At 44.8% G+C, this 15,224-nt stretch overlaps 1 protein-coding gene across 1 annotated transcript in view; it reads right to left on the reverse strand.

Moving 5' to 3' along the window:
• Window positions 1-15,224, reverse strand: part of srcap (Snf2-related CREBBP activator protein) — a 53,566-nt gene that overhangs the window by 30,122 nt on the left and 8,220 nt on the right. The window contains exons 5-12 of the mRNA XM_061708111.1: window positions 14,507-14,692; window positions 12,846-12,986; window positions 12,564-12,753; window positions 8,330-8,505; window positions 3,435-3,528; window positions 3,243-3,332; window positions 2,828-3,001; window positions 2,476-2,693 (exon numbers count right to left, since the gene is read on the reverse strand). Coding sequence (XP_061564095.1) covers window positions 2,476-2,693; window positions 2,828-3,001; window positions 3,243-3,332; window positions 3,435-3,528; window positions 8,330-8,505; window positions 12,564-12,753; window positions 12,846-12,986; window positions 14,507-14,692 — 1,269 coding nt within the window. The remainder of the gene's footprint in view (window positions 1-2,475; window positions 2,694-2,827; window positions 3,002-3,242; window positions 3,333-3,434; window positions 3,529-8,329; window positions 8,506-12,563; window positions 12,754-12,845; window positions 12,987-14,506; window positions 14,693-15,224) is intronic.

Below are 15,224 nucleotides of genomic sequence, written 5' to 3' on the forward strand. Positions count from 1 at the left end.
CCTTTGATACCAGGCCAGTACAACAGCGATGTTGGAGGCGCCCCCGTCTCTTGTGCACGGGACAATAATAATTACAAAATAAGACGTGAGGTTTTTTGGTCATAAACGGCATGAAAAACACTTTTTTGGTGTAAGCAGTAACTAAAGTGCCACCGGAAAATGATTCCTACCAAAAACAACAGTTTTCTTTGTTCCATCCACCATAGAAAAGTTCCTATGTTATGTAATTGCCTCTTGATGACGCATGATGACTTTTTTTAGGGTGTGAAACAGAGCCCTTTTTTATCCAAATATGTTATTTTTAAGACATTTGGACAACATGCAGAGCAACACTGTGCACAGCAGGGTTTTGCATTGCTCTGCATTTTAAAAATATTTTGTAACTTTGTTCAGGAAAGATTTTTGTTGGACTGTTAAATAACTCCCACTAGGGGAGTTTTTACCGCGTGGAAGTAGGGGTGGGCGGTACACCGGTGTCATAGTCATCACCGGTGTGAAACTGCGCCACGACATGGATTTTGCAATACCGTCAATACCGCAATAAATCAATTATAAAATAATAAGCCTAAATAAGGCATTAAAAACGTCGGTGATATGCAAGGTTTGCTGCCGTGTTGTGACAGCAAGAGGTGGAAACACAAGCAACCTGTTTCATCACTTAAAAAACACGCACGCCCGTGAATATGAAGAGGCAACCCAGGCCAAAACGAGCGCAAGTGGGACCAGCTGCTGGTCCCGCTGGGACCGCTGCTCCGCTGGGACCGCTGAGCAGAACCTGCTGAGCAACACCAGCGGAGCACGTCCCAAGACTACACAGCTTTCACTGCAGGCATCGTTTATGCTGCTACACCTTACGACAAGAGTAGTAAGAAATGCAGGGCTTAAAGTATTCCGGCACCGTGCCGGATCTCCGGCGTACGGAGTTTTTTTTCCTCGGCGTGCGAGTTTGACTGCTTAAAAGAAAAAAAAAAAAAAAAAGGTTTGAGAGAAAAAAAAAAGTCTTAGTCAACCGTATTCGTCTACCAATGGAATGAGAGGAAAGCAGCTCTGGCGCTCAACCAAACTAACACTAGCCAATCAGAAGTGGAGCTGGGCGGGTCTTTGACGGCAGCGGAGCAGAGCGCTGTTTCAACCTGCAGGAATACCAGTCACCGACTTCAAGATGGAGAAAAAATTAATGACTGTCGGTTTAAAAGAATATTTTTGCCCAGAAGAAAAAAAGAGTGACAAAAAAATACCCATAACCATGTTCTTCTCTCGAAAAAACACACCTGTACCGCGGGCTTTAGAAGAAAAAGACGCTGCAGCGCGAGTCGGGATGGAGCGGCTCAGAAGAGCAGGGAAATACGTGCGAGGCGGTGCTGATCTCCGCAATTTGAAGCTTTGTATAATAATTATATAAAAAAAAAAAGGGTTGCTACTATGTGAATATCACTTATCACGGGTTCTTTTTGGAACGTAACCCTCTCGAAAAACAAGGGATTACTGTATATGAATACTCATGGCATAAACCTGTCAAGTTTTGGATTTAAAATTAAGGGAAATTTTCCACCACCCGCTGTCCAACCAGCCCAACCGAGGTCCAGTATTAGATTTTAAGACAGGTTTACAAAATATTTAAAATATAATATAATAAAAATAAATATAATATATATAAAATATTATATATATATATAATAAAATATATATAATAAAATATATATAATAAAAATATATATATAAAAATATTAACCTTATTCACATAAAGGGACAGGACAGGCTACTCCTCCCAAAACGTACCAAAAAATACCGTGATATTATACCGTCACCGTTCAAAAGATGAAAAATACCGTGATATTAATTTTAGGTCATATCGCCCACCCCTACGTGGAAGGATCACGTTATTCCGGCCAGATCCTCCCCACTCCATCTGGTGCCCCGGCTGGCCAGAGGGGGCATGTAAAGCCCAGGACTGTTGCCTGTTTTTGTGAGGGTAGCTCACATTGGGAACACGGGGAGAACATGCAAACTCCACACAGAAAGGCCCTTTACAACCCCACCCAGGGTGTGGGCGCTGAAGTCATGGGGGAACTTAACACGCACTTCAGCGCCCACAGCGTCCCCGGCGGGAATTGAACCCAGGACCTTCTTGCTGTGAGACGGCTGCACTACCAGCTGCGCCACCGTGCCCCCCTATACAAAAGTTTTGACATTTACAATTACAATTTTTATTCAGAGCTATAAAAATGGTGGTTAAATATTCTCACAGTAAAAAGAAAAACATTTTAAAATTTGTTCTACTTGGATGTTATCTTTGTGTGATTTTAGGTCCAATATGTGAATACTGTTTGTCAAAATAAATTAAAAAAAGCTGTAAATTCACCCGTGAGGTTGTGAGGCAAGGTGAAGAGTTTTGAGGTGAAATAAAGATGAAATTAAAAGTATTTGAAAACGACTCCAGAGGGTTAGGCCGAGTTTGCGACCTTGGTCACTGACCTTCGTAGTGGCCAGCGTGTAGCCTTTAGGCTGCAGGCTCTCCGCAGTCGCTGCGATGTGGCTGATCTCTTTCTTTGGCCGGGAGCTGGAAGAAGGGGGGCTGTTGTCTTCTCCTTTTAACAGAAGCTCCATCCCTTCCTCTCCACACCCATCCTCTTTGCCCTCACTCTCCTCGTCATCCTTCTCACTCTCATCTTCTGCACTGTCTCCTGCTGAATCTGAACAAAGAATATTTGAAAGACACAATCATTTAATAAAACAATTCAGGAGCAAAACTTTAAAAAGAGGCCTTTGCCTTGAAAGCAAGAGACACCTCACACAAGATGCTTTTATTCTGTACTAGGGTCGGTACCTGAGGAAGAGGAGTTGCTTTCCACGTCACTCTCGTCCTCTTCGGTCTCCACCTCCTCGTCCCCAGACGCCTCCGAATCAGAGCTCGCCTTCGAGCCAGAGGCAGAAGGGGGCTCGAAGTCTGACGCATACGCTCCTTTATACCTCTCCAGCAGGTCCTCCATACTCATGTCACCTGGGAGGACGGGGGACAGGGAGGAGGTCCCAATGAAAACCTCATTCACATGAAATCAGTAAAAGGTCACATCTATATTATTTAAATACTGTTTTGATCAGACTTCGGAAGAAATGATCAATTACAAAACCAGCTCCGAGACACAATATACTTCCAGAAACTTGATATAAACAACTGCAGAAACGTTTCTCGTGTAAATGAGCACTTTTTGAATTATACAACAGAAGAAAAGAGCATTTACCCTCTTGGGCCAAGTCATCCAGCTCCTCGGCATGATCCACGTTTCCTTCTACCTTCTCCTGGGCTGCAATGGTGTCCTCCTCATCTTCAGCTGATCCAAAAACCCAGAAATGACCACAAATAAAAACTCAATACAATTGCACTGTTACAGTTTGCCAACAGTCCCCTCCCATTTTAAGCAAACCAAACCTACCCTCAGCCTCATTGGCAGTGAACTCGCCATCTTCCTCTTCCTGCTCCTCCGATGAAGACGATTCATTCGAGCATTCTTCACCTGAGGCCAAATCCTGTGTGATCCAATGACTCAGCAGTTACATAAAACGCAAACATCTGCCGCCAACAGCCAACAAAACTCACACAAACTAAAACATACAAGTGAGGCTCCTTTTCTTTGACACCTCAACATCTAAAACAGCACGAGTTTGTATTCTGACTGGTAATGAGCTGTGGAAACCAGTTTTACGTGTTTCTGGTTAAATTATTATAATAAATTATTATAATAAACTTCAACACCGAGATGCACCAATCGATCGGCAACCGATCGGTATCCACCGATAATGCCCCTATCGGTTTTGATCGAGTTCTCAAAATAGTTCAAAGCAGGCCGATCAGATAACGTTTACAACAACAAATGGCCGCCAGCGCGTGTGTTCCCACACCTCAGAAACAGGTCTCCTGAGGGGGCGTGGCTGTCTCTAGAAAGGGACGTCTCTATGAAGCATCAACACTGAAAATGGCGTTGCCGTATGGGGGTTTTACAATGTCCGAAAAGGACAACAAATTTGCAGTTTGCTAGGTGTGTGCAAAGGAAATACCCAGAGGAGGAATGTTATAAAAGAATTTCAACACAACAAAGCTGATAAGACATTTGAAAGTTTCTCACATCAAGGAGTATACAGGACTGTCTCAGAAAATTTGAATATTGTGATAAAGTTCTTTATTTTCTGTAATGCAATTAAAAAAACAAAAATGTCATACATTCTGGATTCATTACAAATCAACTGAAATATTGCAAGCCTTTTATTATTTTAATATTGCTGATTATGGCTTACAGCTAGAGATTAAGATTCCCAGAATATTCTAATTTTTTTAGATAGGATATTTGAGTTTTATTAAGCTGTAAGCCATGATCAGCAATATTAAAATAATAAAAGGCTTGCAATATTTCAGTTGATTTGTAATGAATCCAGAATGTATGACATTTTTGTTTTTGTAATTGCATTACAGAAAATCACAATATTCTAATTTTCTGAGACAGTCCTGTATAAGCCTTCAAAGTTGGCTGCTGCCAAGGCAGACAAAGAAAAGGAACGTGCAGCAACGCCGCTAACTCAGCTGTAACAGAGACCTATAAACGACTGCAACAACAGCAAGAAAAATAAAGAACTACATCATAAGGTGATGGATTCATACGTCTTGATCATCAGCTAAAAAACAAGCTTTTGATTGTTTTTGCTATATAAATTAGAAATTCAGCCTCTGAGCCATGTCTTTATCTTCCCATTCTCTAACCTCATTATCTATGAGGGATCCTGAGTGGGCGGGGCTATGATAATGAGGCTCTGTGCTGATTGGCTGCCTGAATGACGCGATACAGCGCCACGAAAAAATGGCGGAAGCTCTGGCCGGCGGAGTTAGTTGTGGGATTGGTTTCACGCATCGGAGGCCAACCTATGTAAATCACATTTTCGTTAAGTAACGAAAGGGAGCAGAATCTGAACGGCTCGTAGAAGCCACATCACACTGGATGGCTCATCCGGGCGGCTGTACAGACATTGCAGAATTTGGTTGCTTTCTTCCTTCTCTGAGTTGGCAGGCCGAGGGGAGACCACTTTATATATGTTAAAGCAAGAAAAAACTTGTTTTTCATAATAGGTCCCCTTTAAGCTAGTAAGCTACACGAGTCCAAGTCGTCCCTAAGAGTCTCTAGAGTGAAATATTGCTCATTGCCTCGGCCTGCAATAAAACAGTCAATTCATGGTACATCCTGATCTCCTCATTTTTATACCTAATAATACAATGTCAGTGTTGTGTACATGAGGCGACAATATTGAAGAATTTATGGATTTCACACTGTGATCAGTGATTGGAAATATCAGGATTGGCAGAAACTGATTTTGGTGATCGGCCCTCAAAATAATGATCGGTGCATCTCTACTTTAACATCGAACCAAGATGAAAAGACTGTAAATCCCCATTCACAGCAAACCAAAAGGAAAAAAACTAAATCTATAAACATCTTGCTACAGCTTTGATAAGTTTAAAAGAAAAGAAAGACAAAACAGCACTGAAACTGGCACTGGTGGACTCAAATCCAGGATCTAGAAGAGCTTAGGCTACGTTCACACTGCAGGTCTTAATGCTCAATTCCAATTTTTTCCCATATCCGATTTTTTCGTGTGGCTGTTCACATTATCTTTTAAAATGTGTCCTATATCCGACTCGAGTGTGAACGCATCGCGGCCCTGAACTGACCCGCATGCGCAGAGGCGTGGGATGATGACAATGATGGATTTGTATCCAACAGGTGCCTGTGAACCGCCAATTATCCATCAAGCTCCACAATTATCATGTTAACATTAAATCAGATAGATTTGTCAAGGACGTTTCTCTTGCATCTCTATCATTATGCGGGCATGAATTCTCAGAGTTTTGCGGGCGCGGGCGGGAGCGGATGTAAACACTGCGGGCGCGGGCGGGAGTGGAACACACACGTTGCGGGTGCGGGCGGTAATGGTCAGAAATGCAGCGGGAGCGGGATGAAGAAAACAGTCCCGCTATAGCAGGGCTCTAGCTCCGCTCCCCGGAGTGTCAGCGCTGCTCTCCGGCGTTCAGCTGGGTTTATCACCTAACACACGGTCCAGCTCGTTGTAAAACGGGCAGGTTATGCGACCACGACCGCTTCGCTGATTTGAATCCTCAGCTTCTTTATTTAGTAATGCTTAAAATCAGCGGGTTGTCTCGTCTGATCTGAGGTCGTATAAAGAGGTGAGCGCGGTGGAGGGGAGGAGGAGAGGCGGGGACGGCCCGGAGGAACCCCCGCCGTCTCCCGTCTCTCCCCCGCGGCTCGGGGCTCTGCGTGTGACGTCAAAGTCGCATTAATTCCGACCTGGCTGTTCACACTGAGGTCGCATTGCAAAACATCAGACCTGTATCCGATTTAGAACCACATATGGAAGCGACCTGAATCTGATGTGAAAAGATCAGATTCCATGTGACTTGTGCTGTTCACACTGCCATAAACAAATCGGATCCAAGTCACATATGAGCAAAAAATCGGATTTGGGTCACTTGGGAACTGCAGTGTGAACGTAGCCTTAGTCATGTTTAATACAAAAAGCTTGTAGGAGAGTTGAGCACAGGTCCGTCGAGTCACAGCAACGCGAGTCCTGCAGCTGCAGGAGAGACTCGCCGTCCTACCGGCAGTGAAAACATGCCTTTATTCAGTGAGTTACAATGTTTGATAAACCTGCTTATGTGGACTAAATGTAACATTGAATAGTTTTCATCAAAAGCCAAGGTGTAAATTCAGATCCCTCATCTACTGATGAAACCTTCCTGACCGCTGCACAGACCCTGGCAGGGGCAGAGGTGGACTGGGGTGCATCCATGTACACCCACATTAATTTAACAGGAAATTATACAATAGAGGGAATGCGCATGATGTCACAAATGCGACTTCACAGCGGGTTACGCCCACTGAGTGGCAGAAAGACTGAGTGGCAGCGTAAACTTTCAGTTGTGTGATCGACTGTACTCATAGATTTAGCAAGAAATCGGAGTTATCGTTTTACAGACTGACGAAAAATAAGCTTAAGAGAGACAAATGGATCGCTGCAATTCGCAGAAACAACTGGATTCCAGTCACCAAAACGTGGATTTGCGGTTCCCATTTTGTATCAGGTAATGTTGGATTTTTGGGTAGCTAACGTTAAATGGTCAAATCATAAAGTTTGGTGTCCTCATCACTTTAATTTCACCAACAAATCCTGCCTCTAAGTAGGACCAAGCGTCAAGACTTTTGTATGCCTTCAAGCTTTGCTTCGTCCCCGGCGTAGAAATTAAGTCCATATAAATTCGTCAGTCTGCCCCAGGGCAGCTGTGGCTACAAACGTAGCTTACCACCACCGGTGAGAATGTGTATGAATGAATAATGGTCTAAGTGTAGCACTTTGAGATTCATTGAATGTAAAGTGCATAACAAGTTAAATTCATTATTATTATTACTATTATAAATATCAGGAAACTCGATTTGTGGCCAAATATTAATGTCCATGGACCACTGGTTCTTGGGGTAACTGTACGGGTCACTGTCAAGTCCAACTGATTTTAATTTAAGCCCATAATCGGCTGTTATCCCGTCTTCTCCACTAGTTGCAGCCATTTTTGCTGATGTTTTGCCACTCAGTGCGAGTAAGGGGGCTTGGTCCAATGGGAAAATGACGGCAATGCATACCCTCTATAGGGAGGATAAAAACTTAAATCACACATCAATTAATGTAATACCCAATACATGGTATTAGAGGCCCTTTAGTAATATTTTTTTATTAAAAGAACAGGTCCTTTTTCATTTAATCATCTATATAACCCCAGAAATAAACATGTGAAATGGCGGTGGATTTTGGTGATATTGGCAAACATCAAGTCGTCTTTTAATTGATATTATCACATTCTGGTGAAACCTGTGATCGTCGGTGTTCCAACACCACCTTATATCGCTCCAACCCGCCTACTTCTGATCTGGGTATCGAAAAGAAACGAGGGCGAGGCGAGTTGGGCTGAGTAGGTACTAGTGTAAAAGTGCCATTAGTGTCTCCTGAAGTTACCACATATGGTTATTTGTCCACTAAGAGTTGTTGTGACTAAAGCAGCGGCTCTGATGCAAAGGTCAAGAGAGGACATGAGATAGCTCCAGACAATCGGGACTGTTCATCTTTTTGAGTCATAACTCGACCAGATCTGTGTGCAGATCTGCACACATAACAGATATTAAACTAAACTTCCAGCAGCTGGCCACGTATCCACGGCTACAGTACCAACTGGGATAATTCAGCACTTTGAGTGGTGCAGCTCGGGGTGTAGAAGTACCTCTGGGGGTGGCAGCTTCAAGGTGCTGAGCAGCTGGTCCAGAGGCAGCGTGCCCTCTTCCTTCAGCAGGTCTATCTCCCTCTGATGGCTCTCTGCATCGTTGCCCTCCTGCTGCTCCTCCACCTCGATGGTCTCCTCATCATCCTCTTCTTCACATGTAGGCTCAAAGTCTCTGTCTGCATGAAGATTAAATCATCATTATTGCTCTTGTTATCATTTTTTAATGAAAAAGACTAATTTCTCATATTATATGACAAGTTTCCACACAACACCATCCAATTCCTGTTCCCGTAGAAATTAACTGGCATCTGGTCATCTAAACTCAAAAGTTAGTAAGTTTTAAACCTGTATTTTTTGTTGAAAAACCTAATAAAACATATCTGATGGGTACTATCCAAACAATCAATAAATATTAGTGAGCAATACTAAGTTCCACAACCCTGCTTCTACGAGACTTAGGAGGGGAAGCTGCGTCAGGGGCTGCTGATCATCAGGCCACAACGGACTGACCACCACCAGCTGGACGGACCTCATTTTGGTGTTTTGCTGGTCTGGAACATTCAGGTGTGGGTTACACAATGCCAAGAGGGACGGACATAAGCCATCAGAGGTGGACAGAGTACTCGACCCCAGTACTTGAGTAAGAGTACAAATACTACTGGTCAAAATTTACTCCGTTACAAGTAAAAGTAGCTCAGTCAAAATATTACTCGAGTAAGAGTAGAAAAGTACTTGCTTTTAAAGGTACTTAAGTATCCAAAAGTAAATGCTTTTAAATGTACTTTAAGTAAAAGTAAGAGTAAATTTCTTATTTTCCACATCAGTAAATTACTATATTTTTTCTAAATGAATTTAAGTTGGAAAGTTTAAGTTGTAAATGTCTGTGGTTTGTCTGTGCCCTCGTTTTTTACTCGGTCGAACTCAAACATTGAGTTAAGATACGGCCAAGGATTTTGTGAAAGTCCCTGCTCCGAGTCCGGCTCATTATCAGACTCAGACGACTCCGCGGATTGTCTTTCTTCTCCTGACGCAGGCGTAGCCTCTGTCTTGACAAACGCAGGCTACTTTGGCGGTATCGTTTTGAGGAGGCTTGACGTATTTCCGCTTTACGTACATCCCAGTGGAGAGCGTGCACTGTGATAGGTCTCCTCCTTTGACAAAAACAGCTTGTGTCCAATAGGATTTTAGGGAAGAAGAAAAAACAGCAGACCTGAAAGTAACAAGTACTTTTCAGCCTTCCTAGAAATTTACTCGAGTAAAATTAAAATATTTGTCTTGGAAATGTATTCAAGTAAGAGTAATACGTACCAAAGAAATCTAATACTCAAGTAAAGTACAAATCCTCTGGATATGTACTTAAGTACAGTACTCAAGTAAATTTACTCCGTTACTGTCCACCACTGTAAGCCATGATATTAGAGAAGCAATTGTGAAGTTCAATGTACCTGCAAGATTACTCACAACTGAAAAGTAGGGCCGCAACGAGTAATCAAAGATGAAAGATCGATATTTCTGCCTTTGTTTCAAGTGGGTGACACAACAAACTCTGTCTGCTGGTGGGCGCGTCGCACCTGTGAGCGCGTACACGCGTCTGTGTGAGCACATCCAGGCAGAACCCCCGCCGCGAGCGACAGAGCAGAAAACGCTGTCAGCGCAGGACCAAACACATGCTGGGGCTGTGTGGGGCTCCGTCCAATCATCAGCGTTTATTTTTACAGTCTTGTGAGCCGCAAAGTTTTTCATCACACAAGTGAAACAAATCACGTTTGGATCCAAGAAACTTGTTTTTGTGTGTTGGTGTTAGTTGGCACACGTCAAACAACCGTAGGGTGACAGAGCATAACAGCTAAATAAAATGGTTCAAGTTAACACACAATTCATCACTTTAGACGGTAAATAGTTTTAAGAATCCACACAGAAAGACCCAGGTGGTACATCCCAGAACCTGCAGATCAGAGGAAGACTCAGATAGTAGGGTTTGCTCATTCATCACCAAACTGAAAACTGTGACTGAACAAACCCAAAGATTTGCAAAACAATGTCCTGTGGACAGAAGAGGGGAGTTGTTCAGGCTGACCACAGAACCTGAGCACCAGGAAGTCACCACCACCAACCCCTCTATACATAAATGTTCTTGAAACAAGCATGAGGCCATCTGTCCGATAGCTAAAGCTACGATCCTGAGCACGACACCCGCTCTAAAAAAAGATAAGATCCTGAGCACGACAGCCGCTCTAAAAAAGCTCGGATCCTGAGCCTACGGCGTAGGGTACGGCGTGCGTCGCCGCGTAACCTACGCCGTAGGCTCTGCGTTGGTGTAACGCGGAACCATAAATCAGCCTTTATTCTGGCTTGGTTTGAAAAAGTCTTTGCAACAACGGGCAAGCGAGTGATTATGTACATTCACTGAGTGAATATTATGAAAGTAAAATATATATTTCTGGCTAGAAATGTAATCAAAACGCATTTTTATGCAGAAACTAACTAACTCAAACTCAAAAATATTTATTTTATTCACTAAAAAATAAGAAATGTCCGCCATGTTTTTTTTTTTTTTTGATTCAGTCCGTAAATGACGACGAAAAGCATTCTGGGAAATTTTTCTGGCCCTAGGTCAGCTAGTGTGCATCTGAAAACCCTCGCTCTGTAGGGCCCGTAGACCCCTAGATGTGTGCACTCCCCCTAGGTGAAAAGAGAAATTGTGACACCACTACCCTCACGGGAACACGCAAAATTTAGGGGTAAGGCTGAAAAGTAGGGGTAGTGGGTGTATTGGGACTGGGCCTAAGTCTTCCTCGGAGTGAAAAGCCCGGACACGTGATTAACCGTTTGCCTCCAGGCTCCAGCCATCAAACGGGTAACATAGGCAGCAGACTGGTTCGCCGGGTCTCAGACCCCATAGGTCCCACGCTGCATTGAATGCAGAACTTCAGAGGCTTCAGAAACATTTTACTGCTCTGACACATGTTGGACTTGTAAGATAAGACTTTATTGATCCCAGAGCGAGGAAATTAAATGTACTAACAGCAGGACAGGGCAAGAAAAAAATCTCATATCAAGTCAAATGTCTGAGCTCAAGTACCGTATTTTTGCGACCATTAGGCGCATATAAACGTCTTTTTTTTTTTTTTAATGTGCCGCGCGCCCAATGACGCAATGTGCCCATTGCGTTATTGTAAGGTGGACGTAATTAAGGCCACCATGAGAAGTTAAAGGGGGGCGCGTGAATTGCCCGTGATTGTCCGGCGGCGGGCTCCGTGGCGGGACACCTGGAGCGGACGGGGAGATTCGGGCTCGCTACCGAGAAGGAGGCGCGGCTCCTGGGGGATCTGCGCCGCGGAGCCGGGCCCCAAGGGCCGGAGGAACCGCCGACCGAGCGGCAGTTCTCCCGGTCGCAGCGCTGATCAGTTCTCCCGGTCGCAGCGCTGATCAGTTCTCCCGGTCGCAGCGCTGATCAGTTCTCCCGGTCGCAGCGCTGATCAGTTCTCCCGGTCGCAGCGCTGATCAGTTCTCCCGGTCGCAGCGCTGATCAGTTCTCCCGGTCGCAGCGCTGATCAGTTCTCCCGGTCGCAGCGCTGATCAGTTCTCCCGGTCGCAGCGCTGATCAGTTCTCCCGGTCTCAGCGCTGATCAGTTCTCCCGGTCGCAGCGCTGATCAGTTCTCCCGGTCGCAGCGCTGATCAGTTCTCCCGGTCTCAGCGCGATCAGGCTCGGATGAAGCCCGATGCACTGAGTCCTGACAACTGTTGCATATTTGATTTAGCACAGCTGTTTAGAAACGGAGGATGAAGATTTCGATGGGTTTGATTAATGTAATAACTTAAATAAAGTACAATCAAACTAAGTTTTGCTCCCGCTCTATTTGTGTGTTGTTGTTGTGTGTAGACGGTGCCTTTTCGGTCGGTGCGCCGTGTGTGTGTTTTAAATACAGAAATGACACACAAAACTGAGGGTGCGACTTTCCACACGGCGTGCCGTATGGTCGTCAAAATACGGTAGTTTAAACTGAGAACATAACTCAACGATCCAGCAACCTTGGTGGTAAAGAACAGCCTTTCTTCTAACTATGAGACACTTTACCTGAGTCAATGCTTGGGAACATTCAGCTATCGAGTTGTTGCTATGACAACAACCCTCTGCTCCAATGAACCAGCTCTGAAAGCCATCTAAGTTCTGTAACACGTCAACGGCAACCACCACGGAGAGGCAGGTTTATCTAAAGAAGAGCTTCTCACCATCCTCGTCTACGGGAGGCGGCTGAGACTTCTGTGGAGAAACAACCGTCTCGGGGGGTCGACTCGGCGCCAGCGACTTGCTGAGCAGGTCCGAGTATTTCTCCGTCTGGCCGACGATGAAGTCGAGCTGGAGATCCAAAGCCTTCTTCCGTTTTTCCTCCAGCCTGGACTGCTGCTTGTACTGCACCACCTTCACACAGGGAGACACAGACGAGGGCGTGACGCCGGGCAGGCGGCTTGAGGCCGTCTCTGGAGCTGCACGCTGAGCAGGAGGCTGCGTACCTTCTCCACGCTGCTCCAGAACGCCCGGACCTCCTTGGCGATGGAAGAGGCCACCCTCCTGATCTTGGCGTGCTCGTCTCTTTTGGCCTTTTCTTCCTTTTGTCTCAGATCCTCATGGTGGCGCATCACCATTCGCACCACCTTAACACATAACGCAACACATCCACAACATTTACAGTGATGCATTACGGCAGCAACAACGGCATCTACAGAGAATGGTAACTGGCCTACACTTGTATAGAGCTTTCCAGCCGGACTCCTACAGCCACAAAGCTCTTGACACTGCAGACATTCACCACACACAGGAATCCTTAACAACAATAATTCCTAATTCATGCTGTGGATTAGAAATGACATTACAGTGAGCGGACGCACGTGTGTTTGTGAGCACATCGGGGCAGAACTGTGCCGTGAGCCATGCAGAGAGCAGTGTAAACTGTAAACCCAAGACTACGGCCCGAATATCAGAAACGTTTCTTCAAACTGGATAAAACTCTTCAGCTCTCCTCTTCACAGCTGCCGGTGACGGCTCAGCATACATCTACCATAACGACTAGCCAATCATACGGCACACCGTCGCAAAGCTCTGAGTTTTCTACTTCCAGAAACCGTTTAAAGCTTTATTTGCACCAACCAAGTAGGAATAAAGATGGGGAGAAGCTAAACGGTGTGACCACAGACTAACCCGGTGTGTGACACGCTTGTGGGTCTAGTTGTACTTCAGACATCCTGATGCCACCATTAAGCGCCTATATATATATATATATATATATATATATATATATATATATTGGCGCTTTTCCACTAGTACCTACTCAGCCCGACTCGACTCGCCTTGATGCTTTCCCACTAGGGGTCTAACGTGCTGAGTAGATACTTTTTCTGTAACTACTCTGCCGAGGTTCTAAGCGGCTGAACCGGCTGCATCTGACGTCATCACACTACACGCCACTGATTGGTCGGGGGGTTGGGAGTCAGACGTCAGTCAGGAGGCGGAAATCAGCGAAAGAGCGACTTGCGGATTCTTGTTCATTTTATTCGACCAGCAACGTTAGCAGAAGTCTGTTTCATGATCCAACTCTGAGGTGCAGATGTTCATAAACCTGGTGGCTGAGGAGAGAATTAAAAAAAGGATCTAGACGGGCGATAAGGAACGACCAGATCTACCAGGAGCTCGGTCACTTCATAGCTGCTCGCAGCTCCAGCTGACTTTTCAGAGGCACCGAGACAAAAAAAAAAAAAAAAGCATCGCCGCTTGAAGCTTCTCTCACTCTAATTTTTTTACTGGATATCGAATACAAGCCACAGACCCAGCAGCACATATATCATCTCCTCCAGGTTCTACATCTTTAGTGTTGTTGTCTTCTTCGTTTAGATCACACAATCAAATACGTCACAGCAGCTTCGCTCCAACCCTCCTACTTCTGATCTGGGTATTGAAAAGAAACGAGGGCAAGGCGAGTCGAGCTGAGTAGGTACTAGTATAAAAGCGCCATATGCGCGCAAACCTCTATTTCTCTGGTAATGATCAAAAAACATGGTACCATGTCAGACTTCCTCATCCTTCAGCAGGTTAAAAACCAACCAATTATCAAGCTCATATTTTCCTGTATTTGTGTGTGAAACATCATTATGTAAGAGAAAGAAGAGAGTTTTCCTACCTTTCTGGCCACCCCTCTCTTCCAGCGTCTCTCCTGAGCGAAGTCAGCAGACAGCCACTGCATCTCCTCACACAGGTAGTCCCACTGGACCTTGGGCCGCGGCGGCTCCGTGAGGCGGGTCAGACGCTTCAGGGACCAGAAGCCCTCTCGCTTCAGAGCCTGGGTCCGGTGCTCGATGTCTGCTTCCTACAGGAGACAGCGGACGGACTAGTGAGGAATCCCTTTCACCCAACACTACTGGCTCAGGTCGAGTACATGAAAAACTAAATATAAAAACAACAAAATTATTGAGAATTGTCTCAGAAAATCCAAATGTAGATTTCTGCTGACGCATCAAAAGAGATGAACCCAACCAGATGCTGCACAGCTGTTACTGTGCAATCCATCTTCAGGACAGCCCAGCATCTGGGTACACTTTGGGTTTAAGTACTTTATAGTGATCTTGGCAGGACCCATACTACTAAACTCCTTCCCTGACAAACTTGAACAGTCATGGAAACAAAGAAGAAGAAAAACATGACATTTCAAAACTTTATCGACCCACTCTCTCCTTTGGAGGTGTCCTGCCGCCACATTTCCGATGACAACAATGGCAGCTGGACTTATTTACTTCTGCTGCCACATTTTTATTTAATTATTTTCAAACATTCAAAGACTAACACAAGTGAGGGCTATAATTTTGTTAATCAACACCCACACACACAATGTTAGGGGGATT

This window comes from Cololabis saira, chromosome 19, assembly GCF_033807715.1.
Source record: "Cololabis saira isolate AMF1-May2022 chromosome 19, fColSai1.1, whole genome shotgun sequence".
Taxonomy (NCBI): domain Eukaryota; kingdom Metazoa; phylum Chordata; class Actinopteri; order Beloniformes; family Belonidae; genus Cololabis; species Cololabis saira.